Raw genomic sequence first — 18315 nt, 5'->3', positions numbered from 1 at the left:
GTGTGTGTAATATGTTGTCTAACCACTGGCATTGACATTTCCAAAACTAGCCTGCCAAATGTATGCTTTGCCTTTGCAGGTATGAGCTGACTGTTGATGACAAGAAACAAAGCAAGAAGAATCCAGCAAAGGACAGAGCAGGGAAAAGCCCAGACAGCATCAAGAAGTTTTATTTTGGTGGCTCTCCCCTCAGAACTCAGCAAGCCAACTTCACTGGTTGCATAAGCAATGCTTACTTCACTAGGTGCGCATATTCCTCCCGAACACAGGCAGTCATTGCCTAAGAGCTTGAATAGTAGGTCAAGAGAAGTGATTATTGTCACAATAAAAATTCCTGTCTCATTTTGTGAGGCTAGACAATATGTGTGAATAAGTTTCTTACCTTATTTGCCATGGAATCTGCTGGCACAGACCTGCTAGATTAAGATATTGTTAAGGTGGGAATAACTTGGTGAAATCAGCTTTCAGTACTGTACCTGCTAATGCTGCTGGTGCAATGTATAATTTGCATAGCTGTAATTTACATTTATATTATGCAGCTCTCAGCTCTGCCTTTGAAACAAAATTATATTAAAGCGTCTCACAGGAGCTGGGGAAGTTAGGAGTTTGGTCATGTGAAAACGGTCAGAATATGTTGATCTTAACTGCTTTATGAAATGTTCTTATACAGAAGATTTTAAAAGTTAATTTGATGCTGCAGATTGATACTCTTTGTTTACGCTAGCATAACAACAGTCAGAGGTAGTATAGGCTGTCCACATTACCCAAAGACTGAGTGGTCAATCTGTATTTTTATCCATGATCCAAGAATGAAAAATACCCATTCAAACATCATTTAAACTACAAATGTACAATTCTGTGACTTTTATGAAGACAATTCCAACACTTGGAGAAAAAAAAAAACAAAAAAGGTGTTCTTGTCACCTCCTCTTTGAAACAGGTTGGATGAAGAGGTTGAAGTAGAAGATTTCCAGAAGTACTCCGAGAAAGTTCAAACATCTTTGTATGGATGCCCTGTTGAATCTCCTCCTGTAGCTCTTCTCCATAAGAAAGGAAAAAACTCATCAAAAGCCAAAGGAAACCGTAATAAAAAGGTTTGCTGCAAATTGCCCCAGTACCACTCTAGAGTTTTCCAAAATGCCATGATTGGAAATTCTCTAAATCATGGATCCAAAATGCATAAAGACAATTTCAGATACATAAAGGGAAGTATCCTGCTCCTTTGCATATTCCCATCACTGCAAATGATTGCCCTGACACAATCTATCTGGCCTACACTTGCATCATTCTCTCTTGCTAGAACTTCTTAAAAAAAGTACTGCAGAAAAAAGCCTTCTTGATTTCTTCTATATTCTAAAAGCAATAAACCTGCTTCTGTTCTCAGCTCCTTCTGTGTGGCTTTTTCTACTGGCTACAATTAGCATACATTATTATAAATGCGAAACAAATACTTCCTTCAGCATGCAGAATTTTTAGTTCAAGCATGTCCTCTTATGCCTAGAGTACAGCTCATACCACCAAAAGCAGAGAGGAAAAGATTTAATTAGGAAAACTGCAAAAGAATTGAATTGTAATTATGTTAGCTACACATGTATTTTGTTTATCCCTTCTTCTGTCCTAAACCAGCATTTATATTAGATCTGTTCAAGGAAAATTTTACTTGGAAACAGTCCTGGTATTTATGTAAGGAAACAATATATTACTAGCTTAGATATAAATGATACTGTTGTTTTATTATGTTAATTTTAGTTTAAAATTATGGTTAATAGTTCTTTTTCTATGAAGGTGGAAAGAGAGAAAGATAAGATTTCACAGCCTTCAACTGGCCTTAAAAAACTCTATCAAGTGAATATGCAAAGGGACCCTCAGTGCCACTTGCCCATGAATCCCAAGGCAACTGAACACGCATATCAGTTTGGAGGAACAGCAAACAGCCGGCAAGAATTTGATCACATACCAAAGGATTTCAGTCAAAGGTAAAGTGACTTTAGAAATAAAAATTAAATATACTGAGCAGAAGAAAGATGTATTTCAAATTTTTTAAAAAGGGTCACATTTCTGCTGTTACCCTGGCTTTTTCCTTTATATCTTAGGCCAAATTTTGCATAGAGGATATTGTTAGGTTATATTAAAACGTGCTTCAGTTGAGTAAGAGCAATATATAGAATGTTTCCAGGTACATCTCTCTTGTGGAATCTTCATATGCATTGTATATTAACAAAATCTGTCTCCTTGCCTATTTATATGAAGCTTTTGAGGATGTTAGTTCTGTATAAGCAATGCACAATCAGTGTCTCTTCCAAGAAGAAATGGCAGTGGAGCAGAGGTGGAAAAGAACATGAAAGTTCACCAAAAAATGAAGCAGTTACATGCTGAGTGGACCTTGTCAGCAGTTTAATGGTTAGGAATCTACACAGTGCAGTAGGACATAAAGCTATGTCCAATTCAATGGAAATTCAAGTAATAATGAGTCCAGATACTGTTGACATTTCATTTTCATACTCCCAAAGACGACGTCATGCAGTATGTTAAGATCAACAAGGATTTTGGTTTAATAATTTCCATTAAAGACTATAAATTCAACAACACAGCACTTCCTGGAAGCATACCAGACCACTAACTCAGAAGAGTGCTATTTCCTAATTTAAATAAAAAAACCACACTATGCTTATTTTAATTCAATAGTGTTTTATTTAGGGCAGTCCTGATGGTGCCCATATGAAGGAAACCCCAAACTCTAATATCTTCATCCCATCTTCATCCCTACAACATATCTTCCAACCATTATTAAATCTTCTTCTTTGTAACGTGCATTTTAAAAAAAACACATGACTTGTGTGGTTTTAAATCAACTGATATTGGCACGGGCCTAAGTGTGTATGGAACGTACACACACATGCAAGTGGCAGTGTAAAGATTCTTGAGATAATATGAAGAATGGAAGCTAGGTTAGTTAACTGAGAAGAAGGAGGAGTCAGTTTTGACACTGTCTACACCAATACAACTTTGACACGTTTTAGACCCAAAGTAATAACAGCAATAACTCAAGAAATGTTCACTGTTGGTATTGTCAAACCAACAATGTACAACTTTCCATGTTGCCATGGATTTCACAAGGAACTTCAAGGAAGGGGAAGCTTAACACCAAGTCTGGAATAGCATTAAAGATTTGTGAACTATCAAGCCTCTATGCCACCACAGTTAAAAATTCCCCCAACACTGCTGTTCAACAGGAATGGAAATGCAGTGTATATAGTGTCAGTTCTTTGTGGTCTGTATTGAATTTATTCACTCCAGAGATTTTAATTTTTTAAAATAAGTTCCTTGCGAGGCAGTTTCTTCTTCAACTTTGAATTCTACTCCAACAACCAGCACCGAATGTTTCTCAGAAACACTAGTTCCATAAAGGAGATATATATTGTTCTGGATGAAAGCAAAATCTCAGTCTTCCTCTGCTTGATGTTTGTTTTAAGTCAAGTATATCTACTTTATTTTTAATATTGTTTTTTTTTTGTGCCAGAGCTCAGTTCTCTATCAGTCTGAAAACTCACTCATCTCATGGAATGATTTTCTATGTTTCGGATCAAAAAGAGACCAACTTCATGGCCCTTTTCGTTGCTCATGGCCGACTCATTTTTATGTTTAATGCTGGTCATCAGAAGATAAGGATTAAGAGCCAAGAGAAATACAATGATGGTCTGTGGCACGATGTAAGTAAAAGAAATCAATCATTATGATGGCACATCCTATCAAGGCTGCAGTAAAGACACTGCTAATGTGACAGCTCAGGGAGTTTGCATTCATGTATTCATAAACACACCTATATGTTGAGAAACTTCCACCAATATTTTTAAATCTTCCGTGTTGCATTTTATCAAGTCATTAATTAAGGGCAGGAAAGTGAGTCAGTTATAAAAATCCAGCAAAACCCAACACTAACAGTTGAATAGAAGGGATAGAAACAAGCAGAACAGTAAGGCAATTAAGAGTTAAGTGAGCTAGGAAAGAAATAACTATGATAATTTTGTTCAGCAAATGTCTTTGAAATGCCTACAAGCACAGCTGTCTTGGGCTCCCTCTGTAGTCTACGAAAATAAAAAGACAATTTTGGGAGTCAGGGTGAATTTCCCTCTGTAGATATCTCTCTTCACACTAACTACCGAGGAAATCTACAGTTACTAAGCTACTAACTTGGGCATTTAAGTGTTTAAAGCAGGTTGGATGAATCCAGACCATAAAGCTAGTAAAGACTGTGAAAATGCCAACAGTGATAGGTAGCAACAAATCATGTATGCGGATAGATCTCAGTAGACCTTGTCACACCTTGATTACCTCTGCCTTGTACATCAAAACGTAAGAAAGTCAGCAGTTTTACTATCTAGTTTTCACATGAATGTGAAAAAAGAGGTTGCCCAGCAAAGAATACTGGCAGTTAACAAAATGGGCTGGTAGAGTATCACTCACAAGCTTTTCTTCTCAAACATCCTATCTTCTCCCACTGCACAGGAGCGATCCCTTAACAAAGGAAAGTAATCTTCCACACTTTTTTATTTCCCTTCCTAGGTGATATTTACTAGAGGTAAAAATATTGGTCACTTGATAATTGATGGTCTCCGAGTACTGGAAGAATCTTTCGGCGGTAATACTAATGCTTGGCAAGTCACTGCACCACTCTATATTGGAGGTGTAGCTCCCGGAAAAGCCGTAAAAAATATCCAGGTAAAGCAGACACCTGTTAAATCAGCCCATACCTCTGTGTACAGCTAATACAAAAGTTGACTGTAGGGATGGGTTCAGCCAAAAGCATATTAAGATCTGAATCCTTGGCACACTGTGGAGCAAACACCTCAGTTCAAGTCTATAGCAAAGCTCCCACATTACTGGGCTGGTGGTAGCTCATCTAGGCTTCCACAGACTTGCAGCAGCAACTGGAAAGCCAGTGGTTCACAAGGAACAGAAAAATCTTAGTAACATCCAAACTGAGATGACACAGATAAAGTTACACAAGATCAATTTCACCCTGAAGTCTGACATGTAGGGTGGGTTTCAAAGAGATTTGAATTTTCTTTTAGTATCTCTGTTTTAAAACAGTACCTAGAAGTCAGGATTCTGTTCTACATCTTGGTACTGAAGTATATAGAAAGGATTGTTAAAGCAAAAATGAACGTAACAAAGTCTCATTCAAGGTAATCTTTAGAATTTTAATTAAGAACAGTTTCCAGAGAAGGGAAGCAGGAAAAGTGCTTTTTGTAGCCTTTCATGTCTCTCTTGCCTTCAAGGTAATTCCAGCTTGTGTTGTTTCTCAAAGAGTCCTTACTGAACTGTGAGAAACAAAACACAACTAGAGCAAGGCAGTGTTATAAATACCTCACAGCATAGAGGCGAGATAGGGGTCTGCTTTTTCAGAGTTTATCTATCTTGTTAGGAATGTTAAAGTAAAAATGAACATAACAAAGTTTACTTCAAGTTAATCTTCAGTGTTATGAGCCTAACAAGGGAAATTATTATAATATGGTAAAAATTATTGTAGAATAATGTGGCTAAGAAAAGTACACCAGTAAATGGTCACTCCTTATGTTTTTTAATTAATAAAACAACACGTAATTAAATGAGCCAGACAATCACAGCCTTACAGCCTTAGCTTATAAACAAGCAAAAATAAGGACAGGAGAATTTATTTCCTTCCACAAGCAGTTTATCTACTAATCATGCTTTTTTTACCCCTCAGATTAATTCTGTCTACAGTTTCAGTGGCTGTCTCAGCAACTTACAGCTCAATGGAAGATCAATTACTTCAGCTTCGCAGACATTTAGTGTAACGCCTTGCTTTGAAGGCCCATCAGAAGCAGGAACATACTTTTCATCAGAAGGAGGATATGTCGTCCTTGGTAATACACTTCTAAACAAATGTATCCTATAATGAGATTGTGCTTCAGAATGGCATATTTCACTAAAGGATATAGTAATTTTTGAGGCTGTGAGCTGTAAGGATACAGATCATTATTGTGGTAAGCAGCTGATGGTGACTGGTCCCAATGTCACCGTGAAACTTAACATAAACACATCTGTGTCTATGTATTCCAAATAATTAGAATAATTTCACAAGGGAACTGGTTATAACATGGTAAAAATTACCGTAGAAGTCAATGTTGCTAAGACAAGTACACCAGCAAATGGTCACCCCCTAAGTTTTTCAATTAATAAAACAACATGTAATTAAAAAATCCTACAGAAATGCTTTCTGCATGTTTGATGCAGAACAGCATGAAAGAACACATGTTTTTGTCATTTGGTCCTGCTGTGTTTCAGGAAGTGTTTTATAAGGGTGATTTGGTCACATAGGCTCTGATCTGAACAAGAAAGGAAACTGCATAACCCAATTCATTGGCAACACTGAGAATCAGACAGTATTTCTCATTTGCTCCCTGGCCTGCCACCAGATTGAAAAAGGGAGTTTCTCCTTCTGAATCATCAAAGCTCAAGTGGATTCCCACTCACTCAATAATGACTTCTGAATGTCTAGCAAATTGCACAGTAAGAAACTGCCAAAAAATACAGATCATTTACTTCCTGTTGTCCATTTCATTGCTAAGAAATTTTTAAACAAAATACATTTTTTAAATGATGAGAAAAAATAAATAAACCTTCATTAGTATTCCAAGTAAACACAATCAAAACAAAACTTGAAATGGGTCATTGACAGCACACCAGGCTATCTCATGTTTCAATAGTTTTAAGGACAAATAAATTCTACCCTGGGTTCGATTTTCTATTTTGACTTTGAATAAATGCCCAATTTCATCACTAACTCAGCACAAAAACAGTGTTATTCTTTTTACCTCACAGATGAATCCTTCAGTTTAGGCCTGAAATTTGAAGTTGTTTTTGAAATACGTCCCCGAAGCAGCTCAGGAATTCTACTGCATGGTCACAGTGTGAATGGAGAGTACTTGAATATGCACATGAGAAATGGACAGGTATAATGAAGGTCATATTTCCTCTGCTGCTTTGACTGATTTCTCTTCCACCTACTTGGGCTTTGCTACATGCAATTCTGTCTTACAAATTTGCCATTAATTTATTCTTATTTCTCTCCTAAATACGATAACTGCTTAGATTAGGCAATCCAGACTTTTATTTTAAAATACAAAAGATAACACCCAAGACAAGATCAGATCACTTTACTAGCACAAACTATAAATATTTCATGAGCAGTTGAAAAGAAGCAAAAGCACTGACTCTTTGGTGCTGTTCTTTCACCTACACATTAAAAATGTCACAAGTAAGGTAACTGCTGATGAATTTTAATTTCTTGTTTGTTAAAAGAGAAGTCTGAGTTGCACTCAGTCTCTTCTTCCTTTAACATATATGTGTATGATGGAGAGAGAAATGCAACACCTGAGGAAACATGCTGTCACCTCTCTTACAAGAGCAGGAAACTACAGCAGAGTGACTGAGTGGACAGTTGAACATGGTGAAAGCAGGTGTCGAATACAGTTGACTAAGTGAGCTATTATTCAGAGAACCTATTTTTCTATATTGGTTATCAATGGAACAATGGGTCTTTCAGTTAGGCACCTAACTTTTGACAGCTAACTAGGTAAGGTTATCCTTACCCATGTAGCTAGCTCTTGGTGAACTAACAAAGAAATTGTAAAAGTACATTGCATTGCTGCATATCATGCCACACTTAAAGGCTGAATCTGTATACAACTGGTCCAGTCTAGTACTTCTTATGTAAAGTTCTAACTGGAGGTCTGGATGTCTAGAAACTTGTTTGGTTTTCCCAGCTGTATCAGTTGGTCTAGCAAAAGATGCTGTCTCACTTACTGCTTCAAACCTCACTTCCTGTACAATGTGTATGCAATTCATAAACAAAATTCACTGTGAAAAAGCAGCTCTTCTCTGCTTGTCACTGCAGCAGTCCAGTACATTCTTAGTAAGCATTTGTGTTTCTTTAGCGTTAACTATCTGTTCCCTTTGAATGCATTATGAAAGACTTGCTTTGTGAAAACAGTTTTGCTGGACAAATAAGATCAGCAATTTTAATTCATTTTTTAAATGTACACATCTCTATCAGTACAGCTTGTCTAGGTGATTTATTAAGGAGTCACTTTCCCTCATGATTCTTTGTTTGCTTTAATCTATATATTTTGTTCAAGGGTGGATAAAAGAGAACATGAGGATCATTTCAATTGTGTTTGCTGGTGCCCCTCTGCAAAAAAAAAAATATTTAAAATTTCTTAGTTACAACTATATCAGAGACCCTCTAGAATTAAATAGAAGTTCTTTCCTTGGGAGAGACTATTTACAAGGGCCTGTAGTGGCAGGGCAAGTGGGAATGGCTTCAAACTGAAAGAGAGTAGGTTTAAATTAGATATTAGAAAGAAATTTTTTACTGTGAGGTTGATGAGGCACTGGAACGGGTTGCCCAGTGAAGTTGTGGATGCCCCATCCCTGCAAGTGTTCAAGGATAGGTTGGATAGGGCTACAAGCAACCTGATCCAGTGGAAGATGTCCCTGCCCATGGCAGGGGGGTTGGAACTAGATGACCTTTAAGGTTCCTTTCAACTCAAATCATTCTATGACTCTATTATTTTCAGTCAATACCGTGTCAGCATGATCAGGGGCAACTTTGATGTTTGAAAAGCCTGAGTGGCTGAACTCAGTCTGGAGTTCTCTGGCAGTCATCACTGGGAATCTCATGTCGCTCAATCAGGGCACAACACTGCTCTGCTGCTGCTGTAACATTTCCAGGCAGAAAGATACTAATCCATTAGCTAAAGCAGAGGTGCAAAATTCAGAATTAGTTTCACTTTCTAGCTCTGCCAGAGATTTATTGGTAAACTTGAAAAAGTAACTTACAAGTCATTCTGAAATTCACTACCTATTCCTTTCTCACATCTTTTCTGTTTGTTTATACTTGGGTTTTTCATTACTGTTTTCCTTATTAAGTGGCTAGAAAGATGCCAAAACGTCATCTGATGCTTCTAAACACTAATTTACCATACAGGAAATTATAGAGTAGAGGTACTAGAAAATGAGTGAAATTAGCTGTTATTTTTAAATCTTTTTTTGAACTCTTCCTTGAGTTAAATTAGAAATGTCTCAGAACTATTGAATCTGGACAATAACTAAAAACAAAACCACACAAAACAAAACAAACAAAACAAACAAACAAAAAAAAACACCACCTAGATTGTGGATTAAAAAAGGTATTTTATTTTGAAGAATTTAATGAAATAATGTTTTCCTTCGTCTTGGATACTTGACATATTTTGAGTGAGGAATACATCATTATTATAACTGAAGTTAAAAAGAGAAAAGGAGGGTGTTTACAGTGACAATTACATTATTTTCCCCAGGTTACTGTGAAATTGAATAATGGAATCAGGGATTTTTCAACTTCAGTGACACTGAAACAGAGTCTCTGTGATGGCAGGTGGCATCGAATTGCAGGTCAGTAAAATGCAATCATCCCCTAATTAAGGTGACAGAGCCCATCTCTTCCTCCCCAGATATCCAGCTCCATGGGCTAGAGCACTAGGAATTGTGGTCATATTTTCAGTTCTTCTTTTTCACCTGTCAAGACCCAAGTTTGTGTGAAAGATGCAGTCTTATTCATCCCTCAGATACAGAACTGTAGAGCTTTCTGGGAGGACAAGCACAAGTTCCTGTGAAGATATGAAGAACAAGCAAAGATGGAAGCTCCTTATTCAAAAAACACAAAGCAGCCTAGCTGAAATGCTGACAACCTTTCCTAAGTCACATACCAGATGATATTCTTCCTTTCTCAATTAGAGGTTAAATAAGTTGGTAGAATGTAATAGGCATAAGTATATGCCGCCTTTAAAGGTCAAGACAGACCTGAGGAGCCTTTTGCTCACAATAGAGAGATGTTTACAGCCAAGATTTTGCCCCTATGCCAGAGAGTCATCCTTCTTTCCTGGATTTGAAAGTCAAAAAAGTACTTCTAAAACCCACGTACTTTGAACCCCTTTACCTTCCTGTCTAGATGCTGACTTAGGATGTCTCCTGCTGTCACATCAAGAAGAGATCTGAGTATGCACCCTTTCCCCATGCATTCTGGTTCCCTTCTGAAGGAAACCCAGGCACACAAGCAAGGAAGAAACATCACTGCATTCTAATACATCCCCTATTGGGAATGATTTGGCAAACAGTTTTCCTAAGCCACACGCCATTGTATGCTCATATTTGACAGCCTAGACACAGCCACCAGCAATCAAGAGCCCCACTCAAAAGCACCCTTGCTCCCACTCTGTATTTTCCACTGGCCCTTCTGTCCACGTACTGTCACTGAGGGCTCACACTCAATCTAGCAAACACTAAATTAACTAAACAGATCAAACAGATAACTCCCTTCTGTCATAAAAAACTCATGTGCTACTTCTTATTGATCCCTGTTCCTTCTCCTTTCAGTCATTAGAGATGCTAATGTGGTGCAGCTGGATGTAGACTCTGAAGTCAACCATGTGGTAGGGCCACTAAATCCAAAGGCAATTGACCACAGGGAGCCAGTGTTTATTGGAGGTGTACCAGGTAAGTTTTTCACAGCTTTGTGGTATGTTGTTCTCAGATTTCAACACTGTTTCCAGAGGAAGCATAAAGACTGAGTTTTCATGTCAAAAAATAACAAAACGTGAACAACTTGGTAAAATTCAAAGGCACAAGAGCAGATCAGAAATTTTCTGTCTCGAGTTCTCAAAGAAAAGAGAGTGCTGCTGCATTGAAATCAAAACATTCACAGCTGCTGGAGGGTCAGTAAGGACTAAGTAGAGAAGTCAGCCAAGTACAAAAAAAATCCTTCTTTTTCTATTTTACCTCCCAGTATGGGTTTACTGTTCTTTTAAGAAACAATTTATTTATTTATGGGATTGGAAACTCGCTGTCACTGTCACTGGAGTCTCAAGGTTTAGTTGCTAGTAGGCTTCTTTCCTCATCTTCAAGCAATAGCATCTTTGAACACAAGACAAAACAAGGAGATTCTTTTTCTGACTAGTTGTTTCTATTGCACAGATGTCTGCTCATGTGTATTTGTGACTCACAGACCATCTGTGTAGCGTGGGCCAAGATTACTACATTTACTTCCCTTATTCAACAGACAGAGCTACTCTGTTGGGGTTCATATACAAACTGTAATCAACACTACGTGATTCAATTTTTAAGTCAACTCCTGTACATTTCTCATTGAAAACATGCAGCATTATTTCTCTGTGCCTTGCATGTCAATCATGAACAGCTCTAACTACAAAATTCATTATATTGCTTATCTTGGATTAGTGGCTTGAGTGTGTGGTGTTCACATCCATTCCACACTACCAGGAGGTAAAATGAGCCTAAGGGGAATAATAAAACCTATGCACAGATGCCTCTTCATCTTTAAATCCAAACTGGAATTTTATTAGGACAGAACTCTTCCCAGAGAGGTAATATAAAGGGGTAATTGCAAATGCTGTTCTGCTTCATAACAGAGCCTTCTATTTCTACATTAATTATAGAATACTAAGGCAATGCCATTCATTGGCTCTATAACACTATTATCACCCTGGCACAGAAAAATCTTACGTAGAACTTCACAAAACCAAACAAGATATAATACTAAATAATACCATGCAAATCCCCAAATCTTTGTTTGCGAAGCCTAGCCATGATGATGTGATGATGATGACCATGCAAATACAGCAAATTAGATGCAAACTAACAAATCAGACACAGATGACAATACATGTAATGTATAATTACAAAAACAGACAAGGGGATTCATCTATTCTTACTTAAAAGAAAATGCAGTTGTCAAAAAATGCAATTTTTCTCTCTGCTGACAACATGGTATCAAGGCTTTACATAACTGTAGATAACTAACCATACTTACTCTAATGACCTCTACACTGGCAGTAAGACAGGTGTTTTAAATGACCCACTGAAGATTCAGCAGAGCTGCAGTTAGTAGCAAATTTAAAAGATTCTGCCACCGAACTGATGATTTTGGTCATCGTGAGCTCTAAATTTTTATTTATTTAATTTTTTTATATGCTTCTTTCAGAGTCTCTGCTAACAACGAGCCTGACTACACGCAATTCCTTCATTGGCTGCATTCGTAACTTCATGATTGATGAAAAGCCAGTGAGTTTTAGTAAAGCAGCTTTGGTTAGTGGTGCTGTAAGCATTAATACCTGTCCAGCAGCCTGATAGCACACTGCATTGATCCTGTAAAGTTCCTTAGACCACAGAAAGAAAAACAGAACAAAAGTAACCATGTTCAGCAAGAGAAGAAGAATGAAAATATCACAACTACATCTACAGTAAGCAGCATGCTTAAGGGTCACATCTAATATTTACACGCAAAGAAAAATCACTGAAGAATAAAGGGCTGTTGCTTCTGCACTTCTCTTACTACACCACAAGAGTGAGCTTTACGATTTCTTATAGTGTATGTGTGGCCAGTCTGTTACATGAAAATGTGGGATTATAAAAGAAATTAAAATTATATTAAATATGTTATTTTCAAGATAGATCTCTACATCATTTCACTCCATACCTTAGTCACCCTTTGTTTCACAGGAAAGCATCTGCTAATGCTCTTTAAAGAATAAAACCAGATAATAGATTTACATCACAAATACCTGTTAAAAGATTTTACTGTATATTTTTAATTTTACATTCCTCAAATAAAATGGGGGGCAGAGAGTATACTAATTATGTAAGCTTACAAACAATGAAAAATTAAAATTTTTATTCCACTTCTAGACTTCATGGATATGTTCTAGCACAGAGTAAAGACAGGATGTATATCTTTTAACACAGATGCTTTACATATTTGATCATTTACATAAACTGGGCAGTTTTAGAGTAATACTTGCCTTACATAGAAAGGGAGAGACAAAATTCCAAATTCCAAGTTTTTTCTCTGAATATTTAAATGCACTTACATAGAAACATAGCACTAAATTCACAGTCTCGTGATTTCATTTGCAGTAATGTAACACAAGTAAACACAAAGTATAGAAAGTAGAATCATGGTCCAATTTCAGTTGACTCTCTTATTATACAAATTCATCACTTCCTTGTGAGACTGCTGCAGGACTTTAGTTTACAGCAGTAATACTCAAACAAAGAACATGTTCCTCTGGAAGATATGATGCTGCAGAGGAACTGGGAGTGAAGCAGGAAGATGTAAACAGAAGGCAAAGGGCTGCAAATCTGAGCTATGTTATAACCATAGAAGGTAGATGGAAGTTAATGCTAGGGTTTAACTCACAGTAGGCTTGAACTCAAGTCACTTGCAAAACTTTGTCTCTTCAGTGATCACATAAAGGCATTAAAACCATTTAGGTTTCTTTTCTCTAAGAATAAAGTACTGTTGACAGAAAGTTTTACAAATGCTGGGAAAATTATTGTTGGAACCAACTCAAAAGATGATCAGCTGCAAAGCAGAAAGTATGAAAGGTGAAAATAAAGGACAACACCCTAGAGACTAAAAATTGATTGGGAATTCACCTGGAAAGCACACAAGTGACAACTGGAATCCAAAGATCTTGAATCTATGGACAGCTGGAGGAACCACCAGAAAAAGACATGTGTAAGCAGCTTCCCTACTACTTTACCTCTAGTGGGGAAAGGGTTTTGACAGATTGCAGTGGGCTTGGCTTACTTTGGATAAAGAACTGCAAGCTCTGGATACACTGGCACAGGAACTCTCCAGCAGCTGGGACCCCATCACTGACTCTCCACTTATCTTTAGGGTCTAGTGTTGGGTGGCAGGTGGATGAGAGAAGACAGCATGGCTCCAGCAGCCACTGCCTCTCCTTTCATCAGCCTTGTCAGCTCTGCTCTTTCTTTCAGTTCCCATGCCTGTTCCACCTGCCTTCTCCTGAATGTGTCTCCACTTCCCTTCCCTGGAACTCTCAGGCAATGTGCTTTGAGGACTGACTTCCTTTCCAACTCCTTACAGAGGCCCCGTACTTCTGGCAGTGGTATATAGAGCCCTCTTTTCATCACTCAATAGCCCACTGTTTATAAGCAAGCAGTTAAGAGTATACCTTTGCAGCCTCTTTGAATCCAACATGGGTCTTTCCTGAATCCAGTTGCCTTCAAATGCCATCTTTGTCTCAGATACCAAAACCACTATGCCCACTCAACTCTTTTCTGCTCCTGGTAGATTCAGAACAGAAAATATTTAGGGCTTTTGGTTTGGGTATTTGTGTTGAGGGGGAATGTCCTCAGATGAGTGTGCTGGATTCCCAGTGGGTAGCAGAGGCTATGCATGATGTCATCACAGTGTAGCTGGGAGCAGGGGTAAAAAAAAGGAAGTCTCCCTCCTTCCAGTGCTAATGAGTTGTTAGATTGGCTCAATCAAGCTCAGGACACCACAACCTGAGTTAAGCTTCCTCAGGCCCTGGTTTCGATGACCCTATTGCTGGAGAGAAAAGAACAGCAGATTCCCTGCTCTGATAGGTTTGTTACAAGGATTACTGAAATTCCTTTTGAGGTTGCCTGCAGCTGCTAAGCAGCAATAGCCAGGAATAGCATATGCCTGTGCCCCCTAAGAGCATCACAGTTTAGTTAATGTTGGTATTAAGTGGAGCATTGTATGTTAAATGGTACTCACATACTCAGAATGTTTTTCTGTCTTATACCTACTTCAAACCAAAGCATATTTTCTCGTATCCACATCCAAGCTCTGTGAATAAACAATATTTCTCTTAGCCATATTTGCTGCAATGTGATTTGGTTTTGTTCTGTGAATTTACATTTAAGAATGACTTTTCTGATTAATCAGTCCTTTGCATACTTTATATATGGAAAACTAAAAATACACTAAAACAGTACATGTGAATAAAAACCACATTAAAATTCATAAATCGCTACCATTCAATTTACTTCTCTTTACTATATCATCAGCTAATCAAACATAGCAGTATTCATGGAGGATATCTTCCTCAATTTTTCTTTGTAGGCCTCAGAAACGTAGGTTTTCCCTCTGCAGAACAGGGTTTCCAAAGAAAAATACTATAAACCAGAGGATACTTGCAGACTCAGGAGAGAGCAGAAAATAATTCAAATTTCCCTGCCCCCAACATCCACATAGACCTTGAAATTACCATTTCATATGCCCCAAAGAAAGTCTGTATGTGATGCATTATATTACATACACCTCCACATTAATTTCAAAGCTGCTGGTGTTTAAGAGAAGGTGACTGCCTAAGCAGAAACCTTCCCAGAATTCAATTTGTCTTCTGTATCTATCTTAAAAATTATAGCTCCAAAGTACAAAACCCTTAATCTCCAAAGATTTGAGAAAAACCTTCACGTTCTGAGCTACATTGTCAGATTATCCATTTCCATTTTCAAAATAACTATCTCAATTCTGCAGAAAACCTATCAAAAAAAAGAGCACTGACCTTAAGAAATTATAACTTTTCTCTGCCACCTTCAACGTTTTAATAAGTGTTGTTGCAGCCTTTATCTAAATCAGGGCACTGTTATAATATCATGGAATATTTTGAAACTGGATATTTGCATGTATACATAAGAAAGAATCCAATTTCAAAATGAAATACTCTTCAAACTGTTTCAAAATAAAGTATTTAAATAGGATCTCTGGCCCCTCCATCTCTTATATCTGAGATCCCCCCTCTCTTCAAGGATCAAGAGTATGGACAACAGACTAGACAGGAAAAGTAAAGATGGAATGTTACTAGCCTTACAGTAATTCCCCAAAAGCCATTTTTTTTAAGTTAAAAAAAAAAAAAAAGAAAAAAAAAACATCCCCCCCACAAACAGAAAAACAAAACTACAAACCAACAAACCTTCATATGTGAACTAAGACCTGATATAAATCAAGGGATAGCATTAGTTCGAATTCCAGTGTATTCTCCCTACAGCAGCATGTGGCCTAAATAGTCAAATGACTGTTATTAAAAAGATGCTGAAAGCATAGCACACATATTTAACTTGTTATGCATTATTGGCTGTTGTTACAGTTGGGATTTAAGGGTTATTCACAGATTCATTGTGGTCCATGGCAACTCATTTCCTCTCAATAACATAATAGGTTATTCATACAATTATTCAATCTGTGTTCCAAGGCTGTGGAACACCATTCCCATATAACACCTTCAACACAAAGTTACTGAGAAATTTAGGGTAAGAAACACACATTAACATAAGTCTATTGACTAAATGATTAACACAGACAAAAAGTCTCTGATGGGACCTGTATAGATTCATGCATTTATAATATGGTAGATGAAGTAGGGCTTCATCTACAACAAAACAGAAAGTCAGAGTGTGATGATTTCTTTTGTATAGTTGAGCTGACTGTTTCATTAAACCTCTGGGCATATTCATCAAACCAACCTGGCTATTAAGCATCAACTTCCTGGAAGCTAAAAAATATTCCCATACGAATATGAATCTCAATTGCATCTCTGATTTAGTGTTTCCAAGCTCAGTGAGAATAATCACTTAACATTTGCCAGCACTGACCTCTTAATAGCATACTGGAAGTCAAAGCACAGAGTGTCTTTCTGCAATCTCATATTTAATAGAGCGAATCCCATTAAGCTGAATCTTGATGGGACATAGAACACAAAACCTACAACTAACTGAAAGAACAAGTAGAAAGTGTAGCTAATTACACAAGAAGAAAGCAAGCCAGATACATTATTATTAAGAGATTCCGCAGACTTTAAATTAAACTTCAGAATGCTTATAAGCAATGTTGTACTACTTTTAGCCTAAGTAAGACCAAAAAGGCATGTGAAGGGAAGACTTTAAGGACGTGATAGTAGGCAAGAAGTATAGAAACAGGTTGACACTGAATAGCTAGAACAGACCACAGCCTATAAGTCTAGACCAGTTCAGATAACCACAGGGAACAAAATTAAGCTATAAGTTACATCTAGACTGTCCAGAGAGAAATTATCACCTGTTTTCCTTCTTAATATTCATGTAGTTTTACATTGTTTATTAGTTTATAAAAGAAGTGTTTGAGACAGTATTACTCTTTTCATGCTAAACATGCCTATAACACTAAAGTTATTGGTCCTTTACAACTTCATACATGACACTTGAGTAACCTTGGGCCACTCAGTACTTTTTCTTAAGAATAATACTAATTTCCAATAGATTCTTCTCTTTCAATTAAGTTTTAAAAAATTAGTGTATATCTATTTCTTGTATACAATACATTATTAGATTGTACTGTACAATATTTTATTTGGTGCAGCATGTACATAATCTTTCCAGGAAAGTTTTTCAAAATAGTCTTTTGCTATAACTTTAGTTTCCTGTGGACCTATAATTAATCTCTACAGGATCCTAGGTCATGTCCAGGAGGAAATAAAGGATTAGGATTTCATATAGCAAATTTTGTTTGCATACCAGCACTAGAAATAATATATTTGGGAAAAGACTATTTTGTTGGATAGTTTTAGCCATAAAACCTAATGAACTGAGTTGCATGGAAGTGCTTTTGTTCTCCCACAGGAAGCAGAAATGCCATCTGTGTCACAAGACAGCTTTCTGCAAGCGACTGCTTTGCTTATCACACATTCTTTACCGGTTTAGTGGTGGATTTGGCAGTGGATATGGCATTTGGCAGTGCTGGATTAACAGTCGGACTTCATGATCTTAAAGGTCTTTTCCAACCTAAACAGTTCTATGATTTTGCAGCTTAGCTGTTCTAGACCAGTCTTGCTGTGCTGAGACAATAGCATCTCTACATTTTTCATTCTTTCCTTTTTTTATTCCTGAAGTTAAACACATGGGCAAAAGCACCTCCCAGTTGCACTGTGGAAAATTATATGCACAAGAAATACGAAACTGAGCTTAAAGAAAAACATAATGTGCAAGCCTGCTGGGAAGGTACATTAAAACAGCATTTCTGAATGACCACTTTTTCACTTAATTTTTAATTTGTATTTTCATACCGTTTGGCACATTTCACACCTTATTCCTGAACTATGAATTTGGGGAAAATAAAATGCATCTTATCGCACCACTTTTAGCCATAAAAGGTAATGAACTGTACTGTATGGAAATATTTCCAACTCGGGATATTCTGTGATTCCATTACTTGTTTTCCCACACAAGGACTTCATTTTAGGTCTTTGCTGAGTCTCCTGTGTCTGAGACTCTGCAGCTCCTCACAGGTTCACCCTCACGACTACAGCGGGTGTCCGAGCAGCTCACCAACTCCACAATTCCCCGATCGCCTCACCCCCCCCGGCGGTCCCTAATGGGATGTTCCACTCGGGGCGGGCACCCGCAGCCAAGGCAACGGGTGGGACG

At 37.5% G+C, this 18315-nt stretch overlaps 1 protein-coding gene across 3 annotated transcripts in view; it reads left to right on the top strand.

Moving 5' to 3' along the window:
• The window catches only part of LAMA4 (laminin subunit alpha 4), a 103481-nt gene extending 88599 nt beyond the window's left edge, over positions 1–14882 (top strand). For all 3 annotated transcript variants that reach the window (XM_027631697.1, XM_027631689.1, XM_027631703.1), the window contains 10 exons: positions 80–244; positions 941–1094; positions 1786–1976; positions 3521–3710; positions 4564–4719; positions 5729–5888; positions 6847–6977; positions 9366–9459; positions 10441–10560; positions 12065–14882. In XM_027631697.1, coding sequence (XP_027487498.1) covers positions 80–244; positions 941–1094; positions 1786–1976; positions 3521–3710; positions 4564–4719; positions 5729–5888; positions 6847–6977; positions 9366–9459; positions 10441–10560; positions 12065–12210 — 1507 coding nt within the window. In that variant the 3' untranslated portion in view covers positions 12211–14882. The remainder of the gene's footprint in view (positions 1–79; positions 245–940; positions 1095–1785; positions 1977–3520; positions 3711–4563; positions 4720–5728; positions 5889–6846; positions 6978–9365; positions 9460–10440; positions 10561–12064) is intronic.
• The last annotated feature ends 3433 nt before the right edge of the window (positions 14883–18315 follow it).

Source organism: Corapipo altera, unplaced genomic scaffold (assembly GCF_003945725.1).
Source record: "Corapipo altera isolate COAL_440 unplaced genomic scaffold, ASM394572v1 2b, whole genome shotgun sequence".
Classification (NCBI taxonomy): domain Eukaryota; kingdom Metazoa; phylum Chordata; class Aves; order Passeriformes; family Pipridae; genus Corapipo; species Corapipo altera.
The sequence above is the reverse complement of the archived record's forward strand: the minus strand, read 5'-3'. Positions and strand labels throughout refer to the sequence as shown.